This window comes from Symphalangus syndactylus, chromosome 1 (assembly GCF_028878055.3).
Source record: "Symphalangus syndactylus isolate Jambi chromosome 1, NHGRI_mSymSyn1-v2.1_pri, whole genome shotgun sequence".
NCBI lineage: Eukaryota > Metazoa > Chordata > Mammalia > Primates > Hylobatidae > Symphalangus > Symphalangus syndactylus.
In genome coordinates this window covers 107,718,172-107,740,665 of record NC_072423.2, presented here as the reverse complement: position 1 = coordinate 107,740,665, position 22,494 = coordinate 107,718,172, and the positions used below count along the sequence as shown (strand labels likewise).

The window sequence follows — 22,494 nt, the reverse complement described above, 5'->3', positions numbered from 1 at the left end:
TGAGTGGGGATGTGGGAGCAGAAGAGCCATTGTGTCAGGTTCTAGAAGTTTCCCTTGGGCTGCTGTGTAGAGAATAAGAGAGCAGGGAGATCAAGAGGCAACTGGGAGGCCACTGACTGCTCCCTCTCGGGAGAGGTGATGGAGGTCTGGACCAGGATGAGGGCAGAAGGTGGCACGTTTGGGATCATTTAGGAAGTAAAACCACCAAAGGCTGGTTAACAGACATGAAAGTACAGCTAGGTCAGAGGAATAAGTCCTAGTGTTACACAGCACCATAGGCTGACCATAATTAACAACTTATTGTTATTGAATTATATTTTAAAATAGCTAGAAGAATGGATTTTTTTTTTTTTTTTGAAATGAATTCTTGCTCTGTTGGCCAGGCTGGAGTGCAGTGGCACGATCTTGGCTCACTGCAACCTCCGCCTCCCTGGTTCAAGTGATTCTCCTGCCTCAGCCTCCTGAGTAGCTGGGATTACAGGTGCCCACCACCATGCCTGGCTAATTTTTTTTATATTTTTAGTAGAGACAGGGTTTCACCATGTTGGTCAGGCTGGTCTTGAACTCCTGACCTCATGATCTGCCCGCCTCGGCCTCCCAAATTCACGCCTGGGATTACAGGCGTGAGCCATCGTACGCAGCCAAAGAGTGGATTTTGAATCTTTCCAACACAAAGAAATGATAAGTATTTGAGGTGATGGATATGTTAATTACCCTGATTTGATCACTAAACATTGTATATATGTATTAAAATATCACACTGTAACCCATAAATATATACAGTTATTATGTGTCAATAAAAAATAAAAGCAGGCCGGGCGCGGTGGCTCACGCCTGTAATCCCAGCACTTTGGGAGGCCGAGGCGGGCGGATCACGAGGTCAGGAGATCAAGACCACGGTGAAACCCCGTCTCTACTAAAAATACAAAAAAAAATTAGCCGGGCGTGGTGGCGGGCGCCTGTAGTCCCAGCTACTCGGAGAGGCTGAGGCACGAGAATGGCATGAGCCCGGGAGGCAGAGCTTGCAGTGAGCCGAGATCGCACCACTGCCCTCCAGCCTGGGTGACAGAACGAGACTCTGTCTCAAAAAAAAAAAAAAAAAGCAAACTGGGTGCAGTGGCGCACGTTTGTAGTCTCAGCTACTGGAAAGGCTGAGGTGGGAGGATTGCTTGACCCCAGGAGTTCGAGTTTAGCCTTTTAAAAAGTAAAATTTAACTAGCCTGGGCAATATGGTGAAACTCTATCTCTACAAAAAATGCAAAAAGTAACTAAGTTTGATGGCATGTGCCTGTAGTTCCAGCTACTCAGGAGGCTGAGGTGGGAGAATCACCTGAGCCCAGGAGGTCGAGGCTGCAGTGAGATCGTGCCACTGCACTCCAGCCTGGGCAGCAGAGTGAGACCCTATCTCAAAAAATAAAATAAAATTTAGAAAAAATAAAATAAGGAAAAAGTAAAACCAATGGACTCCGGTGTTATTGGAAGAGAGCCCTGCCTAGTCTCACAGGGAGTGAATCATTGCCTGATATCTTTGTCCCAGCATGCACCCTGCAGTTTCAGTTCTGTGTGACAACAACCAGGAGGCACTGCTGCAGCCAGGATCTCTGGTCCATGAGACCATCCCTCCCCAGCCCTACAGGTGGCGCTGCAGGCTCCTCTTCCATGCAGGCCACTACCGCCTGCAAAGCAATGCAATGTGGGCCTGTGAGGATGAATGGACAGGCAATTGCTGAGATCTATGTTGCAGAGATCAGCTCAAATGAAATTCCTGGTGGGGTGGAAATGTCAAAGCCCTTTACCCCACAATGCTGGGGAACCTGGGCTCAGGCATGTGCAGAGGTCTCTGCTTGTCTCCAATTAAACTCTTAAAGGGATAAAACACCTCATCCAGTTCTGAATTGGGTGGGGATTTCTCAGTCTTTTGGACATACAGGAGTGGAGATGGAAACTTCCAGAATTTAAAGTGTGGTGTATGGATGGGAAGTTTTTGTTAAAACTCTGATCAGTAGGCCGGACGCAGCAGCTCACACCTGTAATCCCAGCACTTTGGGAGGCCAAGGCTGGTGGATTGCTTGAGCTCACGAGTTCGAGACCAGCCTGAGCAACATGGGGAGACCCTGTGTATACAAAGAATACAAAAATTAGCTGGGTGTGGTGGTGCACACCTGTAGACCCAGCTTACTCGGGGCTGAGGTAGGAGGTTCACTTGAGCCCAGGAGCCGAGGCTGCAGTGAGCCAAGATCACACCACAGCCCTCCAGCCTGAGCCACAAAGTGAGACCCTGCTTCAAACACACAAAACAAAAACACTCTGGCCGGTTGTCCCTTTCTCCTGTGAAAACATGTGTAAAACATATGTATAGAATGTTCAGATCTGAAATCACTAAAAACATAAAAACATACCATGTACAACTTGCTGTACTAATTAAGACTACCTGAGGTACTTTGATGAAGACTTGAGGCAGAAACCCACATTTTGGGGGCAAGCATTTGCCAGTGTTGGAAACTGTTGTGGTTGGGAGGTAAGACCCAGATCAAGGAGGGGGATTGGGGTTTTCTCCTGCCCTGGACCTGGACGTGTGTGGAGGGGTGCTCAGTGGCCTGCTGATGGGTTTCTGCTTTTTTTTTTTTTTTTTTTTAAGACAGAGTCTCACTCTGTCGGCTAGGCTGGAGTGCAGTGGTGCCATCTTGGTTCACTGCAACCTCCACCTCCCAGGTTCAAGCAATTCTTGTGCCTCAGCCTCCCGAGTAGCTGGGATTACAGGTGCACGCCACCATGCCTGGCTAATTTTTGTATTTTTAGTAGAGATGGGGTTTCACCATGTTGGTCAGGCTGGTCCCAAACTCCTGACCTCAGGTGATCCACCTGCCTCGGCCTCCTAAAGTGTTGGGATTATGGGCGTGAGCTACCACACCCGGCCTCTGCTCCCTTTTCAAAGAACCCTCCTTCTTTCTAGCTTGCATTTATTTATTTATTTATTTATTTATTGAGACAGGATCTTGCTCTGTTGCCCTGGCTGGAGTGTAGAAGTGTGCTCACAGCTCCCTGCAACCTCCATTTCCCAGGCTCAAGTGATCCTCCTACCTCAGCCTCCTGAGTAGCTGAGACCACAGGTACATGCTGCTGCCTGGCTAATTTTCGGATTTTGTGTAGAGATGGGGTTTCTCCATGATGCCAGGCTGGTCTTGAACTCCTGGGCAAAAGTGATCCTCCTGCCTTGGCCTCCCAAAGTGCTGGGATTACAGACATGAGCCACTGCACCCAGCCCCCTCTTCTCATTTAAATCTCAGATAGTTTCATTTTTCTCTTATACTGTGCCCCTGGGAGAGAAGTGAACTGTGAACTTGGCAGATTTGAGGGCTGCTATGGACTGAGCTATGGCCTCCAACCAAACCCAAATTCATAATTTGAAGCTCTAACCCCTAATGTGACTATATTTGGAGAGAGGTTCTGTAAAAAGGTAACTAAGGTTAAACGAGGTCCTAACAGTGAAGCCCTGATCTGATGGGATTAGTGTCCTTATACTATAAGAGGCACCGGAGAGGGCTCGCTCCTCCTGCCCCCACACAGGCAAGGCCACCTGCAAGCCCAGCAGAGAGCCTTGCTGGAAACTGAAGGGGTAACATCTTGACTTTGGACTTCCCAGCCTCCAGCACAGTGAGAAGCACACTTAGGTTATTTGAGCCACCCAGCCTATGGTACTGTCTCATGGCAGCTTGAGCCGACTGAGGCTTCAGCAGCTTTCAGGTCCAGGCTATGGGGCAGTGGCAGGACCCCTGACCCTAGGGCAGCCCTTTCCTGTCTTGCCAGCTGAACCAGGAACAAAGGGCTCATTCTTCCCAAGGTTGTGCCTGACCTAGAATAAACCACCAAAACCAGCGTGAATACAGGCCCTGAGTGTCCAACCTGGGTTGCCAGCACTCCCTGGGCCCAACTCAGGAACTTTCCTCATCTTGCCCTTACGGCCATGTCTGGGCAACCCCCCTTCTCTGGAGTGAAGACTGCAGCAGGAGACCTAGCTTTGGGTCCTCCCTGAGCAGGGGAAGGAGCCTGTAGTCAGCACCGTTCTGTTCTGCTGTGCTGTTCCTTTCCCCACTTTCTGTGTGTAGGTGTTTTCATGATTCATACTGCAGATCCGTGTGTCCGTATAAACCCAATCCCTGAGGGTCGATTTCTGGAATCCCACCCAGCGCGGTGGCCAACAGCCCTCACCCTCCTCCCAAAGAGGACCAGAGAGGACACATGGGCCCCAGGTCCTGCAGGCAGAGCCTCGCCCTGGAGGCGGGAAAGCAGGACAAGCTGTTTGAAGTGGTTTTTTCCCTTCATGGCAGGACCCAGATCCTGCCCTACACACACCCATCTTGGGAGGGGACCTTTGGTGGGAGCAGGGGGACAGCTGTGATCCCAGCTCTGCAGCAAGAGGCATCTGTGTAGCCCTCAGCAGAGGACTGATAGAGGGTTCCTTTTGGGGATGATGGAAATATTTTGGAATTGACTGTGGCATTGTTGCACAACTTGGTGAATATATTAAAACCCCCTGAATAATATACTTCAAATAGGTGAATTGTGTGGTATGTGAATTATATCACAATGAAGCTGATAACCAACAGGTCAGGGCTGTGTCAAGGACAGTTACGATCAGTTGAACAGCTGTGTGCTGGGCCACCACCCCTGAGAGCCAGGCCCCGACTGCCCAGCCTGGCCTGCTACGGGCAGAAGTCTGTGCTTCCTAAATGTCTGTAGTCACACAATGCACGGTGACAAAGGCGCCCCCCAGCCAAGTGGCCCTGCCTGTGAACTGTTAGGAATTCCAACTTCTTCTGAGCCCGTATCTGCCTAGCAGTGTTCTAAAGGCATTAACACTTCTCTTATTTCATTCTCACAACAGCCTTGTGAGGCCGTCATGATTCCCACTGAACAAATGAGGAAACTGAGGCTTGGGGAGAGGACTGCCCCATGTACTGAGCAGAGGGTGGTGGGGGTAGTTTTGGTCTGGGGAGTTTGCCCCCAGCCCTGCCCACCCCTGTCAGGCTCAGCTGCCACAGCCTTTGCCCAAGTGGGTAGGGACGTGAGAGGTCACCAGCATGCCTTCCTTGCAGCTGCATCCCGGCTCGTGGCTGTGTGGATTGTAGCCTCAGCCTCCCCTTTACCAGCAGGGGTGGGAGGGGCTTTCCCTGGTGCCAGGAAAGTTTGTCCTAGGCTGCTGTGGCGCCATGCTGCCCTCCTGCTCAGCTGCCTATGCCATGAGGCCCCGCCAGGCCTTGCTAGCTGACAGGTCAGGCCACACCAGCCTCCAGTCAGGCCTCCGGCACTGTCTTGGCTTCCTGTACTTCCTGAGCAGGGGCTGAGGGAGAAATGACAAGTTCGTCAGGCTCCCATGAGGACCCAGTGATGGCTTCCAGCACACTCCGCACCAAGCACGCCCTACACTAAGCACGTTAAACACTAAGTCTTCTCGCCAAAAAGGAGGCAGAGTTTTTCAGGAGCTCACTATGGCCTGGGATTCCTGAATGTCCCAGCTTCCTGTAGTCTTGATGTCCCAGGACTGGGTCTGGGTGACTGGGTCAGGGGTCTTGACTCTCCTCCCTCATCCTGCTCAGGCCCCAGCGCCTGCTGCCCAGGCTCTCGTCCTCTTCACAAGCTGTGTGGGCCTGGGAGAGGCCGGGCAGGCTGGGGGTGAGGGCAGCTGCCCCTCCTGTCCCTCTGCTTTGGGTTAGCCAGGCCTCCCAGGTCCTTGGGGCATGGCTAGCCAGTGTAGATGGGCTCACCAGGCTGCAGGCTGGGCCTGTGCCTATGGCTCAGGTGTCCTTGTCCCAGTATTTGCCTTTAGATTCTCTGCAGGGGCCTGTGGGCTCTGGAGACGCACAGGACCTGAGCCCCGGGCTGTTCCTATCATCCTGTGGGACCAGGGCCCTTCTAGGGAGCCTACTGCATGATTCCTCTTTTGAGGGCCCTAGGGGCAGTAGGGTACAGAAGGTGGGATCTCTAGACTCACAAAGACCCAGGTTCCAATCCCAGGTCTGCCCTCAACACACTGGTGAACAGGCATCAGCCCAGGGCACCTCCCTGGGACCAAACCACATCACCCCATGCCTGCTCCCTCTGGAATTGGTGTTGAGGCAAACACAGGCACAGCCCCTGGCACTGCTAGACCTGGCTGGGTAGCTAAGTGGGGGGCAGTTGCCTGACCTTGGCTTTGACAGGTTTATTCTCTCCAGACGGTCAAGACAGGTGGACATGTCCACAAATGTGTCTCATTCTCGCAACAGCTCTGAGGATTTCCTGGGGACTCCACCAGTGGCCGGGGCACCCAGCCCTCCTCCCCCAGCACTAGTTTGTTCTTGGCCAGTACAAGGTTTTGCACAGTTGACCTTATAAACAGGGCTGACCCCAGCTGAGCCCGAGCAGCAGGGGGAGAAATCCACTGTGGTCAGCAGTGTGAGGGCAGTCACCCAGGAACAGCAGAGCAGGCCGGGGCTGGAGCTTGGGACTGCAGAATTCTGTGTGACATCAGAAGCTCCTGGGCCAGTTGTCACATGGAGTCCCAGGCCCCATTGGCAAGACCCAGAAATCTGCATTTTAACAAGTTGAGGGGGACAGTTCCACACTTGGGATTGAGGACCTCTCATGCCATCCTGAGGGTCCCTTTTCCCCCAGGACGGACGAAGGCTGCCCTGTCTCTGCTTCTCTGAGATGCCTAGTTAAAAGGATATGACAAGGACGAGTGACAACAAGCAAGTGAACCTCCCTACTCCAGGAGACCTGACTGCAAGGCTGTGGGGACTTGGGGGAGGTGGGGCGGCCCTGAGAGTGCCTGGTCAGCTTCCAGACCGAGGCAATTCCACAGCCCGCTCAGGGCCAGGCGGACTGAGGTCACAATGAGGGATGTAGGTCTCAGCCTCCCAGCTAGAAGGCAGGTTGCAGTCAAATGTCACCTGGTGATGAATGGGAGGCAGCGACAGTTCTGGAGGTTGAGGGCAGTTGCAGGTGATTCCAAGGGGACTTGGGACACCCAGGTCCTGGCCCAGGGCCAAGGACACCAGCCTCCCTAATGCACCCTCCACCCTTTCTTCCTCAGAACCTGCACTGGCTGCAAACACATCAAAGAAAACATTTCAGGGCCAATTCATTTTTCTCAAAACATATATTTACCCCTCCTCTCAGTACATCTTTGAGCACCTTTCCCAGAATCTCAGGAATGTATAGACCCCCGCCCCATACTTCATACCCGCCCTAGGCCTTGGTGATGAGGCCCCTCACAGCTTGTGCAATGGCATCCTTGTCAATACCGAACATCTTCAGCAGCTCAGCCGGCTTCCCACTTCTTGGTACCCGGTTAACTGCCAGGTGGGTGACAGTGATGCCAGGCTCGCCCACTACTGCACTGGACACAGCCTCACCAATGCCACCTAGAAATGAAAGGAGGGGAGTCAGAAGACGAGGCCTAAGGGTGAGCAGTGGTGGGCCCAGCCCTCTGTCAGCCTTAGTCAAGGATGGAGGAGGCTGCATACGCACTGCCTTTCTCCACCTGTAGCCATGAGCCCATCACATAACTCATTGTTTTTTTTTATTTTAAAGAGACGGGTATCGCCATGTTGCCCAGGCTGGTCTCCAACTCCTGGGCTCAAGAAATCCACCGTCCTCAGCCTCCCAAAGTGCTGGGACTGCAGGCGTGAGCCATCGTGCATGGCTCAGAACTTTTTATAAGCCCAAATATGGCCTCTAAATGTTTCAAACACCATTGTTGGTGACCGGCCAGCCACCGCCCACAGTCTGATTATCTACATTTGACCCCAGAGTCAAAGCCCATCTCTCCCACTGGGGCCTCCTCCTTAGAGAGGCTGGTGTGTACTTGGGAGCCTGCTGTGTGAAGGACTCACAAATACCAGAAATTCTGCATTGCTTTCCAAGCTGCACCATAGCTTCTACCCTACGCTACCTCAGGGACACCACCATCCACCATTTAGCAGCAAGGTTGGAATCCTCACCAGCTTCCTGGGCAGCAGGAGCTCCACAGAGCTCATCAGCAGCTGTGAGTTAGCTGGGTCCCCAGGCCAACCCTGAGGCCTGTTAACAGACCACGTCCCAGCTGCTCTGAGGGACAGCTCTGGGTGTTCTGGGCCACAGCTGCCCTCCTGGGGCTCAGATAGAAGAGGCACATCCAACGCTCGGGCTGTCTGGCCCTGCCCCTTGCCCAGCCTGCCTGCCCCAGGCCTCCTTACCTTCGTAATAATGGTCCTCCACGGTGAGGATCCTGCCCTTGGTGGCACGAGCGCTGTCGAGAATAAGTTTTCTGTCCAGGGGCTTGATGGTGAAGGGGTCCAGCACGCGGATGTTGATCTTTTCTGTGAGGGAGAGCACACGGCGTGGCTAAGGAGGGCTGGGCACCACTGTCTGCCCTGGTGGAGGCCTGGTGGGACATCCTGAGGGCTGCGTGTAGCTAAGAGCTCAGCCTGCAGGCCTGTCCGCGTCCCAGGAAGAACCACTTGCCACCTCGTTCCCATGGTTGAGCTCATGCTTGCCAATCCCTTGCACTGGGGCATCTGGTCCAGCTGTGTTGCCCGCAGTATCCAAGAACCCAGAGTGGAGTGTGCAGGCCCTGAGCACCTTCCCTCATCCTCCCACAACCTTGAAGACATAAGGGAATGTGAGAAAACTCTCCAGGTGTCCGGCCTGATGGAAGGTGAGCGTTGATGCGGTGACATGGGGGAGCTGCAGCCCGCAGAGTGATCAGAGGCCCACGTGTGGCCCCAGCAGCAGAAGCACCTTCTCAGAAGGACAAACCCATGCTTGCCAGCCCCTGCTTAAAGCTCACCCCCCTGGGTCTCCCCGTGCCTGGGGATGGACTCCTCTGGCTCCTCCAGCCCCATCTTGCTCCTGCCTGGCCCTGCTCCGGCCTCCCTTCACTCTCCTCTCTGCTAATCAATTCCTACCCATTCTGAAGCCACTTTCTGGAAGATGCCACACCTGCCCCCTCTTTCGTGCTAAAACATGACATCTGTTGTGTGATTCTATTGCAGGAGAGGCCAATGCCTCTAGCCAACACCGTGAGCTCGCAGTAATAATAGAACACAGTAATAATAGAATACCAAGTCACATGCATGTAACCCTCAGGAGAGCCCTGCGGGCAAGGGGCTAATATCTCCATTTTACAGATAGAAAACAGGCATGGTGATAGCGAATAACTTACTTCCTTAACTAGTGCCTGGCTGAGTGATTCCGGCCCAGCTGGCAGGCTCCAGGCCACTGATCTGACCACCATGCTGGGGGGGTCTCGACTTTAGAGTCATAGGGTAAGGACTGTGGGCACTGCAGCCCCAGGACTTAGCATCATGCCAGACAGAACAAGTGCTCAAAGGATGGCTTTAATTGCCATCATTATTTAATGAAATGAAATTCTTTTTCTTTAGCTGTTAGCTCTTCAAGAAAGAACAGAAAGAACAAAAGAAAGAACCCCAAGACCTAGCATGCAGTGGCCGCTCAGTTGATGACTTTGGAGGCCCCTTCTCCTCACCTTTCTTCAGCAGCTCGGCAGCGGCCAAGGCCTCGTGCAGGGTCACCCCAGCCCCGATCACGGTCACCTGGTCATCCTTGCTCTTCAGGACCACCTGGGGGTGACACAGAGGGTGAGTGAGGCTCAGGGCCTTGGGGCAGGTTGTGTCCTGACTGCTGGGAGTCACAGCAGGGAGGGTCCAGGCAGCTCTGTGGGCTCCTGGGGCATGCGAGGCACTGACCTTGGCTTGTCCAACCTGGAAGTCCTCGTTGTTGTTATAGATGATGGCATTTTCTGGGCGGCTGGTCCGGATGAAGCAGATACCCTGAGATCGAAACAGATAAATTGAGGATACAGGATGTGGCACACTCAACCTCAGAGACAAGGTCTTTCTAGAGAGGCCATCCCTTCCCATGGGAGTGTCACTGCATCCTGGCTACTCCAGCAGGGAAAAGGGCCTTGCCTGCCCTCTGCCACCCGCACCCCACTTGAACACTCTGAGAACTACCCACCACCTTGCAGCCCCAGACCGAAGGCAACTTTCCACCAGGTAGACTGGCTGCAGGTGGGCTACTCTCGCAGACTGCACCAGGCAGAGGGGCAGGAACCACACGCACTGGGTCTGTGGTGTGCAGCTCCGGGCCTGGACCACGGGGCTCAGCTCATCCTTGCCTGTCTTAGAGAACCCAACTCAGGAGGGTGGACAGGTGTCAACTGCCGGACCAGCCTGGGCTGCCGGGATTCTCAGCAAAGACATACTGTGGCAATCAGTTGACAGTGTCTGCCACGTGGCAGTAAGTGGGGCGTGTATTTCATTTTTTCTTGTCTAACTTCCGCAAGCTACACAAACACCAGGGGCAAGGTCAGGAAACACACCCTGGGGCAGCAGTGACCAGCTCTGGCCTCCTCTTCTGTTTCCGTTGGGAAGCGATGGCTACCAGCAGGAGAAACAGCAGCCATGCGACCTACCTTTGTATTGGCGGCTAGTTCCACTGCCTTCTCTGTAGCAACGCCATCACTTGGGTAAAAGACAGTTGATGTGGGGACTGACCGAAACATAGCCAGATCTTCCAGGGCCATCTGGGAGGGCCCATCTTCCCCTGAGGTGTGGGGAAAGGATATGCAGAAATAAGACCCCCCCCTATCCATGGGCTGGAATCCTGGCCCATCCCCCTCCCATACCTCCTGGTGCAAAAGTCAAGGGAGCTCCAGGTGTAAATGCCCTGGCTAAACTCACCGATGGAAACGCCGCAGTGGGAGCCGCAGAGGTTGATATTGCTCTCGGAGATGGCGGCCATGCGAATCTGGTCAAAGGCCCGTGTGAAGAAGGCTGCAAAAGTGCTGCAGAAGGGCACCGTCCTGTTGCGGGTGGCACAGCCCACCGCGATGCTCACCTGGGGGCAGGTGGGGCAGGGTCAGCCCAAAGGGGAAGGCAGAGGGTGGTCGGGGAGCCTAGGACCCCTTTCGTGGAGAAGGCCACAGTTTGTGTATAGATTGTCCATCCTTTCTGGGCTTCTGAATGTGTCCCCCACCACCTTCTTCTGCAGAGACTGGTCCTCCTAACCCCTCCCTAGGGTCCAAGGGCAGTAGCCTCATGCCTGCTGAGGCTCCAGACCCCAAATCACCCATCCAGAAGCAGCACTGAGTACAGTCATCAGTTCCAAACCGGCTGCCCCTCAAGGCTCCAAAATCTGCCAGCCAACACGAGGCCTCCTTCCCCAGTACCTGGGGCCTCCCCAGCCCCACACCCTGCAGAGCAGTCTCTGGAAACCACAGAGAGAATTTCAGGTCCAGTTGGAAGAACTCTGGAGATGTGAGTGCCCTCCAGAGAGAGGAAGCTCCCTGTCCCTAGGGGCCTGCAAGCCAGGCTGGGCTCCTGGACCACCAGGAGGAGATGTTTTGAAAAAATGGACAAAACATTGTTCTTTACTTCACAACTTCCGTTCCTGACAAGGGTCTGCTTCCCCAAATGGGTACATGTCAGGGGCCCAGAGTTCCCTCATCTCTGCATCCCTCAGGGTGGCAGGGCCCAGAGCCGTGTGCCTTACGGGTGCTCAACAGACTCTGGCTGCTAAACCCATCACGGCCCCACCTACTGGCCGGGCCTGTCCTCCACCTGGAAGAGACCCCATTCACTATCAGGCCTGGCCTGCACGCAGCTCCTCCTGAGAGCACCTGCAGTCCCCTTCGGCTCCCCCATGTGCACACCTGTCCAGGACATTTGCACCTGGGCAGAACCTCCCAAACTGTGGCTACTCAAGGTCAGGGGTTAACGCTGGGTCTTGGCTTTTCTTATCGTCTCCCTGGGCTGGCCCACAGCAGGCACCTGGCTCTGCCAACATGGCTGCCCCACAGCCCTCAGACCACAGCCCTCAGCCTTGGGTGGACCTGTCCCTGCCGGCCCCGGCACCCACCATGTTCTGCTCGGCAATGTAGCACTCGATGAAGCGGTCTGGGTGCTCCTTTTTGAAGATCTCTGAGAAGGTGGAATTTTTGGTGTCCCCATCCAGGGCGATGATGCGGTCACTGGCATGGCCCAGCTTGGCCAGTGCCTGCCCGTAGGCCTTGCGGGTGGCTATCTGTGAGGAAGATAGTGGCAAGGCTCTGGACCCCTCTGAGGGTGAGTGCACACTTGCAGCCTGCAGCCCTGCTTTCAGAGAAGGATTAAAACGGGGCCAAAAATGGAAGCCCTGCAGCACAAGGTCCTGCAGAGGCTTTTAACTGCTGAAAGCTTGCCAACGACTACGGTCAATGTCTTGGGAGCCCCTGGAGCTCCCGCCCCTAGCCTGGCTGTGAAAGGTATAAGCTACAGAAGACACCCACCAGCCCCAACTTCCCGCCTGCTGCACCAGGTCTATGAACCTATTCCACTTTGCACGGGAACACAGAAGGCTTGAGAGTCAAGGCCAGGTGCAGGCTGCATGGACGGGTTCCCTTGGGACAGAAACCTGGAGCGGGACAGCTCTGCCTAGCCTTTCCCAGGTCATGTGGGGGGTCCTGAGCTCAGGCCAAGGGTCCCTTGTGGACCAGCGATGCAAAGACTTGGGAGTGAGTCCTTGGCTTTGATCCCAGTTCTGTCAGTAGCTTGCTAAGCTTGCTAACTGGGCAATTCCCTTGCCCGTTCTGAGCCTCCACAGGTCAGCTCCAGAGCTGTCTGTCCTGCTGAGGGAAGTGACAGGAACAACACCTCAGGGATCACTCCTTGCCCTAAATGAATCGCTCTCCTCCCTTTCCCGCCCTCCAGAGGGTGTATCTGGGCCACAGACTTGGGGAACCTGAGAACTACGGGTCCAGAGAAACAGGCCCCACTTTGTACCTTGTCCCCAACTTTGTAGCTGGGCAGGCTGGGCATGCGGATGTTGGCAATGTCCACCGAGGGTGCGTCCTCCTGCGGAGGGGTTGCCAGGATCTTCTTTTTGCTCTGGATCTGGCTGTAGATCTCCTGGATGATCTGCTCAGCCATGTTTTTGGGGAGGGGCTTCCCATGCCAAGACTCCTTATCTTCTACCCCTGCAGACCCAACACGGGAGGACAGAGGAATGGGTAAGACAGAAGCTCCCAGAGGGCCAGAAGGCTGCTCCAGGAGACTGGCCCCCCACCTGCCGAGGGCAAGGGAGGAATGGCATCATCCCAGCCAGGCAGAGCCCAGCCAGGCACGGGGGCCAGGAAAGGAGGGTCACAGTGAATAGGATGGACTCCTATGTGCCCACCACTCACTGCCTACTGCCTGGTCCTCCGGGAGCTCACAGTTGAGTGGGAAAGGAGGGGCCAGACGTGGGCAGGTGTGTGTTTCTGGGCCCGCTGCCCCATCCCTTCACCAATGTGTCCATTCTCTTCCTCCCTGCAACCCCGCCCGCAGGGTCACACACAAGTGGAGGTGTCTGCTGCAGAAATAGTTTGTCGACTGGGTTGGAAGGGACCCTGGCCATCAGAAGGGGAACCCAAGGCCCAGAACAGGGCTTCCAGGGTCACCCGATGCATCTGTGAGGAGCAGAGGGGTCTATAAGCACCTAGGCGTGCCCACCCCATGGCACCTTGTTGTGTGGGGCCAGCAAGGCTGAATATCCGTCTTCCTGGAGGTCACCTCACTAGTCACTAGAGTCTGGCCAGAGCCAAGAACAGACTGAACTCCCAGGTAGCACCCAGCAGCCCCAAAGCCTAGCAAGAGCCCCCCAAAAGCTGCAAGTGGTCCAGATCCTGCCCGGTATTAACAAACACCTGAGGGCAGTGCCAGGCAGCAGCACCAAAGCCATGACAATATCCCAGAGCCCTTTCCTCGACATCCACCCCCTCCCAGATACTGCCCAGCACTGCCAAACCCCCACTCAGAACGCCCTCATATACCTGAGTCTACATGGGCAGAACAAGCCACAACCCCTGAGAGCAGGCAGGTGGGCAGCCAGGGGCATTTGGCAGGGAAGCCGACCCAGGCCCTGGGATCAACCCCCCTAGTGCCACAGACTTCCTCTGTCCCCGGGCAAGTCCCTGACCACTTGCAGCCTCATTTTCCCATCTTTAAAATGGGTGAGGCCATCCCAGGCCTAGGAATCTGGAGCCCACACCTGGGTGCCGGGGAGTGACTTACGCCTGCCTCATTCTCCGGCCTGGGGCAGAACCCAGGTTCCAAACCCCCCGAGGCTCTCGGCCCACACAGGCCTTGCTCAGCATCTGCCATTGTTTGAGGAGTACCCCACTCACCTCCTAGAGGGAACAGTTCTCTCCAGGCCCTGCCTGGCTCTGTGTTGGCCCTTCAGCTGGAGCAGGTGGCTGGAGCTGGCAGAGCACACAGAGCTGCGGCTCTGAAAGGCACCAGCCAGGGCGGGGCACGGGGGCTGCCTCTCTCCAAGACCTTCCTCTCACCCACAGACCCTCTAAGTCCCTCCTCCTCTCCTGCCTGTACATGCCCCCACCGGCAGAGGCCAGATGGATCTGAGTTCAAATCCTGGCTCAGCCACAGGGGTCACTGAGTCACAGCGTCTCCCGCTCCCCTTCCCTGGAGCCTGGTGCACTCAGTGAGCAGCAAGGGCTGGTGTTTCCCCGGATGTGAGGGTCACAGCTATATAGCCACAGGGTCTGGGCCAGGGGTGAAGGTGGGGAGGGCGGCTTGTGCATACTGACCCGTGATCCCTCGGCCCTTGAAGGTCTTGGCAATGATGGCTGTTGGCTGGTGCTTGGCCTGGCCAAAGGCCTTGCACAGCTCCTCCACGCTGTGTCCATCCACGATGATGGCATGCCAACTGGGGACAGGGGGCAGAGAGTAAGGGGCAATTCCCAGGGGCCACAGCACCGAGAAGCCTCCCAGGGAAAGGTCTGCCTTGGCATCTGGGGGTCTGCCCAGGCTCCACCCCACAACTGTGGCCTCAGCTGGAGTAGTAGGAAGCTTGCAACATTCCTGTTTCCAGTTTGGGTTTTTTAAATCCTTTTCTTTTTCACATTATTTTACTTCCTTTTGTTTGCCTCTGAACAGGTTTTCCTCCTCTTCCTAAGTAATCCAGAGCTCAGTTCCTTTATTGTCTCTTTCATTCCTGATCTGCTCATTTCCTCCTGAAATCTGTTCTGGGGTCAGCACACTGGGTTTGGAATCTGTCTGCTATTAGATTCTTGATGAATTTTTTGGCCCAGTTTTTATTTGGGGAACACATTTGATCACTCCACAGATGCTGGATGTGGTGCTGGAAATGTTTTTGAAATGAACCATGTTGTCAAATATACAGGAAAGAGCTGGGGCAGAGCAGCCTTTCTCTCGAAAAGCTATCTTTTTTAGGGATTCTCTTTGGCATAATAAGAATAAAAATGGCACTTCTCAAACTGAGTGCCATGCCAATCACTACCCATATTAGCCCACTGAAGCCTCACCACGCCATGCTTGGTTGTTGAGTTGGCCCCATTTTACAGACAAATCAACTGAGACATTGAAGGTGGAGTTAAGTAACGTGACCCACACCACAAAGCAAGTTAGCGGTGGAGCCAGGACTTCAGGAATCTGGCTTGAGTCACGAGGTTATGGACACAGGTCCTGGGGGTGCTGCTGGGGTTGTACTCTGAGTCCCCAGATAGATGTGGCCTTGGGGAGGCCTGTGGGGTGAGGACCCTGTGGCTCAGTTTCCTCGCCTGTCCAACAGAGATTATTTCCTCCCTTCCTCCTCTCCCTTTCTGAGGTCAGTCAACAGGGAACACAGGCCTGCGTCTGCTGTGCTACTGCAAGGTAACCCCAAGCAGCCTGTTACTTAGTGTAGTCACAGGCGTGGGCTCATCTGCAAAACGCAGCCCTGGAGGCCTGACCTGAGTCTCAAAGCCTTGCACGGCGCCTGCCCTGCTCCCTCCCCTCCACAGCCTCCTCAGCCAATGCTGGGCCCTGTGCAGAACAGCTTGTGTTTGGGAACACCGGTGGAGGCTTTGAGGTGGGGCCCCTCTGGCTGACACCCATGCAGATTGACCTCCCTGCTTTGTGCCCGCTGACCCTGAATTCGTAACCAATCAAGGCCGGAAGGGGGCATCTGGAAACCCTATCTCCCGTTTCACCAGGAGCCTGTTCCTCCTCCCCAGGCTGGCTGGGCTGGGCACAGGACGTGGCCACCAAACTGAGGTTCAAACCTCTCCACAGCTATATGTCCTTTAGCTTTACCGAGCGAGCCCCCATCCCTCAAGAACCCTCCCTCCTCAAGAACAAAGTGAGCTGACGTGAGATGGTGTGTGGAAGCTCCGAGAGCCACCATGCCACAACCACAAGAACAAGGAAACTCACTTAAAACTGGGCCTGGCCCACATATCCTGAGCCACTAAGTCCAAATGCCTAGAGTTTGAAATTGTGAGTCAAATGCTAAAGAAAGGGACCTTTAGATGGTGCTTAAGGTCCCAGCTTCAGCTCCTGCACCTGCACCTGCAAAGCTGCGATCACAGACCACTCTCCGTGCTGTGACCAGACTCAGGCCACAGCCTCGTACGTACCCGAAGGCCTCGCACCGCTTCTGGTAGATGTCCATCTGGTGCTGCAGCGGGGCCGGGTCACTCTGGCCCAGGCGATTGATGTCTAGAATGGCCACGAGGTTGTCCAGCTTATAGATGCTGGCAAAGGCCATGGCCTCCCATACGGAGCCCTCTGACAGCTCCCCGTCTCCCAGCAAGCAATAGACTCGGTAGCTGTGGACAGAGAGTGAGTCAGGCCAGTCCTCCTCACCTGGACCCAGCTGGCTCCCACCCCGCTCCCACCCCTACCCATCCAAGAAGCCTGCACTCTGGGTAAAGGAGCAGCCACGTGTGGATATGCAGAACAGACGGCATTTACACTCGAGGGGCAACAGTGTCACCAGGTCCCTGCAGCCTACCACAAGCCACACCCCAAGAGAAAATGGCCATGAAGGAAGCCGTCAGGAGCTCAGGAAAAAGTACTGGTTGTTAAGAAACAGAGGTCTAGGACAACAGGGATCTGCCTAATAAGATCTAGAAAAATGGGGGTTGTTGGAACGAGAGGAAAGTGAGTAACAGTGGGTGAACAGGCTTGAGCCACCTACTGCAGGGGACGGACCCCGCTTTGAACCAGAGGTTGGAGGAGGCCTTGGGACTGGCTGGGTGGGCCAGTGGTAAAGGTGAACCTTGGGAACCAAGCTCTGCTTCTGCCCGGAGGAGGGAGGTGGGCCAGGGAGGCCTGAGGCACTCTAGGCAACACCCTGGAGCAAGAGGGCTCAGGGGAGGACGGAGCAGAGGGCCCTTGAGGACCAGGCGCTTCATGGGACAGGCTCTCCCCAAGCTTCCAAGACTGGCTCTTGACCCCAAGACTGAAGCTGCACCTGGCCCTTTCTCTACCACGGGGGCCCTCTCCTCCCCTCAACACAGGCAGCTGTGATCTTTTCAAGACAGTGAGACATGTTAAAAAGAACAGTGAACTTGGGATAAATTATCCAGTTCAGAACGTTCCCAGGCCTCTGGGGAGGGTGGGCGAGGGGGTGAGGCTAGAGGAAGGGAGACCAGTTCAGGGACTCTGAGCCCAGCCTGGGAGACGTGAGGGGATCGGGGTAGCAGAGGGATGGCAGCAACAGACACAGGACTTGTCTGAAGGTCGCGCTGTCAGGAAGTTGCTGAGCCAGGATTCAAATGCAGGTCTGACTATAGCCTAGACTGTCCACTCCTTGCCATGTAAGCATGCATGTAGGGTGAGGAGTGGTAGGACTTGGGGACCTCCCCTTACCCTGCCCAGTGTCTAGCTGTGTAGCCCCAGGAAATGAGGCTGGTGCCTGGTTGGGCTCAGAGGGGACACGGCTGCCCTTCTGCTCCTGCAGGAAAAGGCCCTCAACCCCGCTGCATGCTCAGCAGTCCAAGCCTCCAGGCCTCCCTGCTGCAAGGCCAAGGCAGGGGCAGCAGGAAGAGGCTGGGACAGCCAGCCACGGAGCTGTCAGCATGACTCAGCACTTCCACATGCCAGCAGGCTGGGAGCACTCCCTGCAGCCTCTCCTGCCTCGTGCTGCTCTTCTGCGGCCTCCACCACAGGAGGTGGTGCCCCTGTGGGGTACCATGGCCTGAAGGACAAAGCCTCAGGCACACACTTCAGAGGCCCTATCCTGTCCCAGCCTTGCCTCCTCTTTCCCCTGTAGGTTTTGAGGGGGCCCAGAGACCCTGGAGGGGCTCTGGTCTGGTACAGCAGCTACAGAAAGGGGCCACATGATGGGGCTGAGCCAGAGAAGCCAACTCGACTTCCCAGAAAAGGATTCCAGGGAAGCCAACTGGCTGCCACCCCAAGCCCACACCCACTTCCAGGGAAGTCGAACCGAGGCTAGCACTGGAGGCCCAGCACAGCTTTGGCTTCGAGACTAGGGACAAGGCTAAGCCCTATGGGGCCATCAGGCTCAGGTCAGAGGGTGTGCTGAGGTCCCGAGGAGATGCCAAGGAAGGGGTTGTGAACAGGGAAGGGGCCTACAGGAGCCTGGGCTAACCCTGAGGCTTGGTATTGCCTGAGCTGTTAGAGTTAGGGGTGGGGGGCTGCAAACATCCATTCATGAACTAATTTGAAGAGAGGGGACCCTAAACAGAAGGCCGACATTTGTTGCAGAACGATTTGGAAACTACCTTACGCGTCCAACAACAGAGGACTAGCTAGATGGATTATAGCATCTCCATAAAACAGAACATTAGGTGATCATTAAAACCAGCTCTCAGGATGGGTGCAGTGGCTCACGCCTGTAATCCCAGCACTCTGGGAGGCTGAAGTGGGCAGATGACCTGAGGTCAGGAGTTTGAGACTGACCATCCTGGCCAATGTCATGAAACCCCGTCTCTACTAAATATATAAAAGTTAGTTAGCTGAGTGTGGTGGTGCGGGCCTGTAATCCCAGCTACTCGGGAAGCTGAGGCAGGAGAATTACTTGAACCCAGGAGGCGGAGGTTACAGTGAGCTAAGATGGCACCACTGCACTCCAGCCTGGGTGACAGAGCAAGACTCCATCTCAAAAAAAAAAAAAACAAAAAAAAAACCCAGCTCTCCACTGTTAATGTCAGGAGAAAAAGCTCATGATAGAAGGCTTGGTTTAAAGTGTAATACTAGGTTTTACATTATACACACACACACACACACACTGGGATGACAGGTTTGTAAGCTTTTCTCATGATAACATGGACAAAATACATCATTAGATTTAAATTGGGGGTGGGAGGCAGTGTGTTAAGAATAAGGAAAATGTTGGTTGGGTGTGGTGGCTCACGCCTGTAATCCCAGCACTTTGGGAGGCCGAGGTGGGCAGATCACAAGGTCAGGAGATTGAGACCATCCTGGCTAACACGGTGAAAGCCCGTCTCTACTAAAAATACAAAAAATTAGCCAGGCGTGGTGGCACCTACCTGTAGTCCCAGCTACTTGGGAGGCTGAGGCAGGAGGAGAATCACTTGAACCCGGGAGGCGGAGGTTGCAGTGGGCCGAGATCGTACCACTGCACTCCAGCCTGGGTGACAGAGCGAGACTCCATCTCAGAAAAAATAAAAATAAAAAAATAAGGAAAACGTTCATTTCTTAATATCATTCTGTACTTTTTAAACAGGAGGGCAGGGAGAAACAGTGAGCAGCGACCAGTTTGCTCTATCAAGATGCTACCTCTGGGTGCCTGGCCTGACATGATAATCCCTGGATGCCCTGGCCCCTTCCCCCAGGTACAGTCGGGGGCCTAGGCTCCAGGCAACCCTGGCCCCAAGCCACCCTGGCTTCTGGGAACCCAGCTAAACTCCTTCTCCCTACACTGACTTGTTCCATTATGTTAGGGGTCAGGAAATGCCCCTTCACAGGGAATTATTTCCAGCAACTGTAGGGAATAATTAACTCACATCTCTGGTTCTCTGCCAAATAAAATGCTCTTAAACATGCATCTCATTCTTTGTGTGTCTCTCTCTCTTTACTTCATGGTGAATCACTTCTGGGTGTAGCCAAGCCTGCCCCAAGGCTCAGCCAGGGACTGAAAGCAAACTGTGGTCAGGTGACACTGGCCTGAGGGGGTCTGGAAGGGACTGTGAGGCCTCCTTGGAGAGCCAGTCCTGGGGAAGGGCCTGCTCACAGAAGGTGCTCCCTGCAGCCTCCTGTCCTTCAAGGACCCACAGTCATCCCGAACCCCACTATGGCACTTCTGCTGCAGGGGTGGACAGGGCAGTGGAGATGCCACCAGCTGCAGAGCCGGGCCCTTCTCCCACCCTGCGGGCTGGCCCCACTGGCCTTCCTCCTCTAGGAGGCTTCCTGCCCACAGGACTCCCCCAGCTCCTGTGGTGCCCTCGGCCTCTCCAAGAGCAGCCTGGGAATGCTGAATACTGACTCTGGGTACCTCCACCACCGACTAGATGGCCTAGGTCAGCATCTTGCCTCAGCTTCCTCACCTGTAAGACGGGCCACGGTTCTCACACCACTACCCAACTCACATGGGGCTTTTAAAGGTGGAACCCAATACAGCACATGAGGCACTAAGCACAGGGCCTAGCCCCCAAAGGGCAAAGGAACCCTTCTGATGAGTGATTGATATGGTTAGGCTCTGGGTCCCCACCCAAATCTTACCTTGTAGCTCCCATAATTCCCACTGGTTGTGGGAGGGGCCCAGCAGGAGATAACTGAATCATGGGGACACGTCTTTCCCATGCTGTTCTTGTGATGGTGAATAAGTCTCACGAGATCTGATGGTTTTAAACACGGGAGTTTCCCTGCACAAACTCTCTCTCTGCCTGCTGCCATCCACATAAGATGTGACTTGCTCCTCCTTGCCTTCCACCATAACTGTGAGGCCTCCCTAGTCATGTGGAACTGTAAGTCCATTAGACCTCTTTTTCTTAACCAGACTCGGGTATGCCTTTATCAGCAGTGTGAAAACAGACTAATACAGTAAAAAAAAATTTTTTTTTTTTAAAGAAGCAGAGTCTCGCTCTGTAGCCCAGGCTGGGCTGCAGTGGCTCAATCGTGTACAGCCATAATCTTGACGTCCTAGGCTCAAGTCATCCTCCCACCTCAGCCTCCTATGTAGCTGGGACCACAGGTGTACACCACCATGCCTGGCTAAGCTTTGTATTTTTTGTAGAGAGAGTCTTGCTCTGTTGCCTAGGCTGGTCTGGAACTCCTGGCCTCAAGAAATCCTTCCCTCAGCAGGCCATTATTCTTAACAGTTTACAACCTCATCCCCCCAGGCAACATCTGACCACCCGCAGACAAACTTTTGGCTAGAACCTGCCTGGGGGGCCACTCCTACAAATCACCTGGTGGGCGCTGGAGCAGCACACCTTTCTGGTCAGGCTCATCACCCACCCTCTGAAGGCTCAATCTCTCAAATGTTTGTTTCTTCCCTGCTGATACGAGGTGGCTTACAGGTATCCCAGAACCCCCCAGAACATACAACCCTCCCCTTTACCAAGATAAAGGCAAGTGGCTCAGGCCTGGGCTCCTGGTGCCTAGTCAGACAGGGGCCTGGGGGTGGGTCTTTCTGAGACTTCTGGGGTCTGGGCACAGGGCTGGGGGCAAAACAGGAAGTCCTCCACCTAGGCACTCTGGCTGAAGAGCACATGATTGGGAGCACGCACTCTGTGCAAACCCGGCCCTGCCAGTCACTGCTGAGGGACCCACGGCAGGTCCCTTAACTCCTGAGTGCTTCCTCATTTGTAAAGGGGGCCAGTCATGGCACCAGCCATAGCGGATGTTTAAAGAGCAAAAGAGGCCACGCATATGTATTACTCTGCCCTAGCCAGGAAAGAGGAAGAGTCTGGGGGTGGCAGTGAAGGGTGGGTCACCCAAGGACCACTCCCCAAAACTACCCAGGGTGGGGGTGGGGAGTAGGCGTGTTACCTGGCCTTGTCGAAGTATTTGCCGGTATAGGCCATCCCACAAGCGGCCCCGAGGCCCTGGCCCAGGGAGCCAGTGGCCACGTCAGTGAAAGCTTGTTTCTGTCATAACAGAAGGCCACAGTTAATCTGAGAGGAGAAGGGATCCTGGTCTCACCCGCCTGGGGAGCCACACTCCCACCCAGCCCAGCGAGCCCCTCCCCTGCAGAAGGTCAGGCCCCAGGGTGGCCTCTACCTAGCATGTGACTTCTTCTCCTAATGAACTAATTATAGTTATAGGTTCAAATCCCAGCCCTGCCCACTAGCCAGCTATGTGGCCTCAGGCCTCAGGCAAGGGACTGAACCTCTGTGAGCCTCAGTTCCCACATCACCCACTTCACAAAGTGCTGGGAGAGAGAATCATGAAAAAATTGACACAGAACATTTGGCCCTCATGGGGACCCAGACCATGTGACAGTTTTTGTGGTAATCTATGAAGTCTTAACGTTTGCAGGGATGCCAGTTGGCACCCCAAGGAACAAACTGGGTCCCTTCCCCAGGATTTCGCCAGCATCCTGCAGCCACTCCCTTATCGAGTCCCCTCTCTTCCTGAGCTGTAGCTACCTAGCCAAGGAGGCCCAGTGCAGAAGGGTAGCTTGGTGAGAGGCCCTCCCTGAAGTCATCCCAGAGCACCCTGGCTGAGGCCTCAGAAGGCCATCCCCTTTGGCACCAGCTTG

General features: G+C 54.8%; 1 protein-coding gene and 1 long non-coding RNA gene across 3 annotated transcripts in view; one reads left to right on the top strand and one right to left on the bottom strand.

Moving 5' to 3' along the window:
* Nucleotides 1-19,836, top strand: part of LOC129480604 (uncharacterized) — a 41,628-nt gene extending 21,792 nt beyond the window's left edge. The window contains exon 3 of the long non-coding RNA XR_010122439.1: nucleotides 9,408-19,836. This is a non-coding gene — a long non-coding RNA (uncharacterized lncRNA). The remainder of the gene's footprint in view (nucleotides 1-9,407) is intronic.
* The window catches only part of TKT (transketolase), a 30,496-nt gene continuing 15,124 nt past the window's right edge, over nucleotides 7,123-22,494 (bottom strand). The window contains exons 4-15 of one of the 2 annotated variants that reach the window (XM_055274364.2): nucleotides 21,783-21,880; nucleotides 19,319-19,342; nucleotides 16,439-16,630; nucleotides 14,609-14,727; nucleotides 12,807-13,000; nucleotides 11,905-12,069; nucleotides 10,728-10,884; nucleotides 10,460-10,590; nucleotides 9,732-9,815; nucleotides 9,512-9,605; nucleotides 8,220-8,342; nucleotides 7,123-7,406 (exon numbers count right to left, since the gene is read on the bottom strand). In XM_055274364.2, coding sequence (XP_055130339.1) covers nucleotides 7,231-7,406; nucleotides 8,220-8,342; nucleotides 9,512-9,605; nucleotides 9,732-9,815; nucleotides 10,460-10,590; nucleotides 10,728-10,884; nucleotides 11,905-12,069; nucleotides 12,807-13,000; nucleotides 14,609-14,727; nucleotides 16,439-16,630; nucleotides 19,319-19,342; nucleotides 21,783-21,880 — 1,557 coding nt within the window. In that variant the 3' untranslated portion in view covers nucleotides 7,123-7,230. The remainder of the gene's footprint in view (nucleotides 7,407-8,219; nucleotides 8,343-9,511; nucleotides 9,606-9,731; nucleotides 9,816-10,459; nucleotides 10,591-10,727; nucleotides 10,885-11,904; nucleotides 12,070-12,806; nucleotides 13,001-14,608; nucleotides 14,728-16,438; nucleotides 16,631-19,318; nucleotides 19,343-21,782; nucleotides 21,881-22,494) is intronic. The other variant, XM_055274375.2, reaches the window with a different exon arrangement.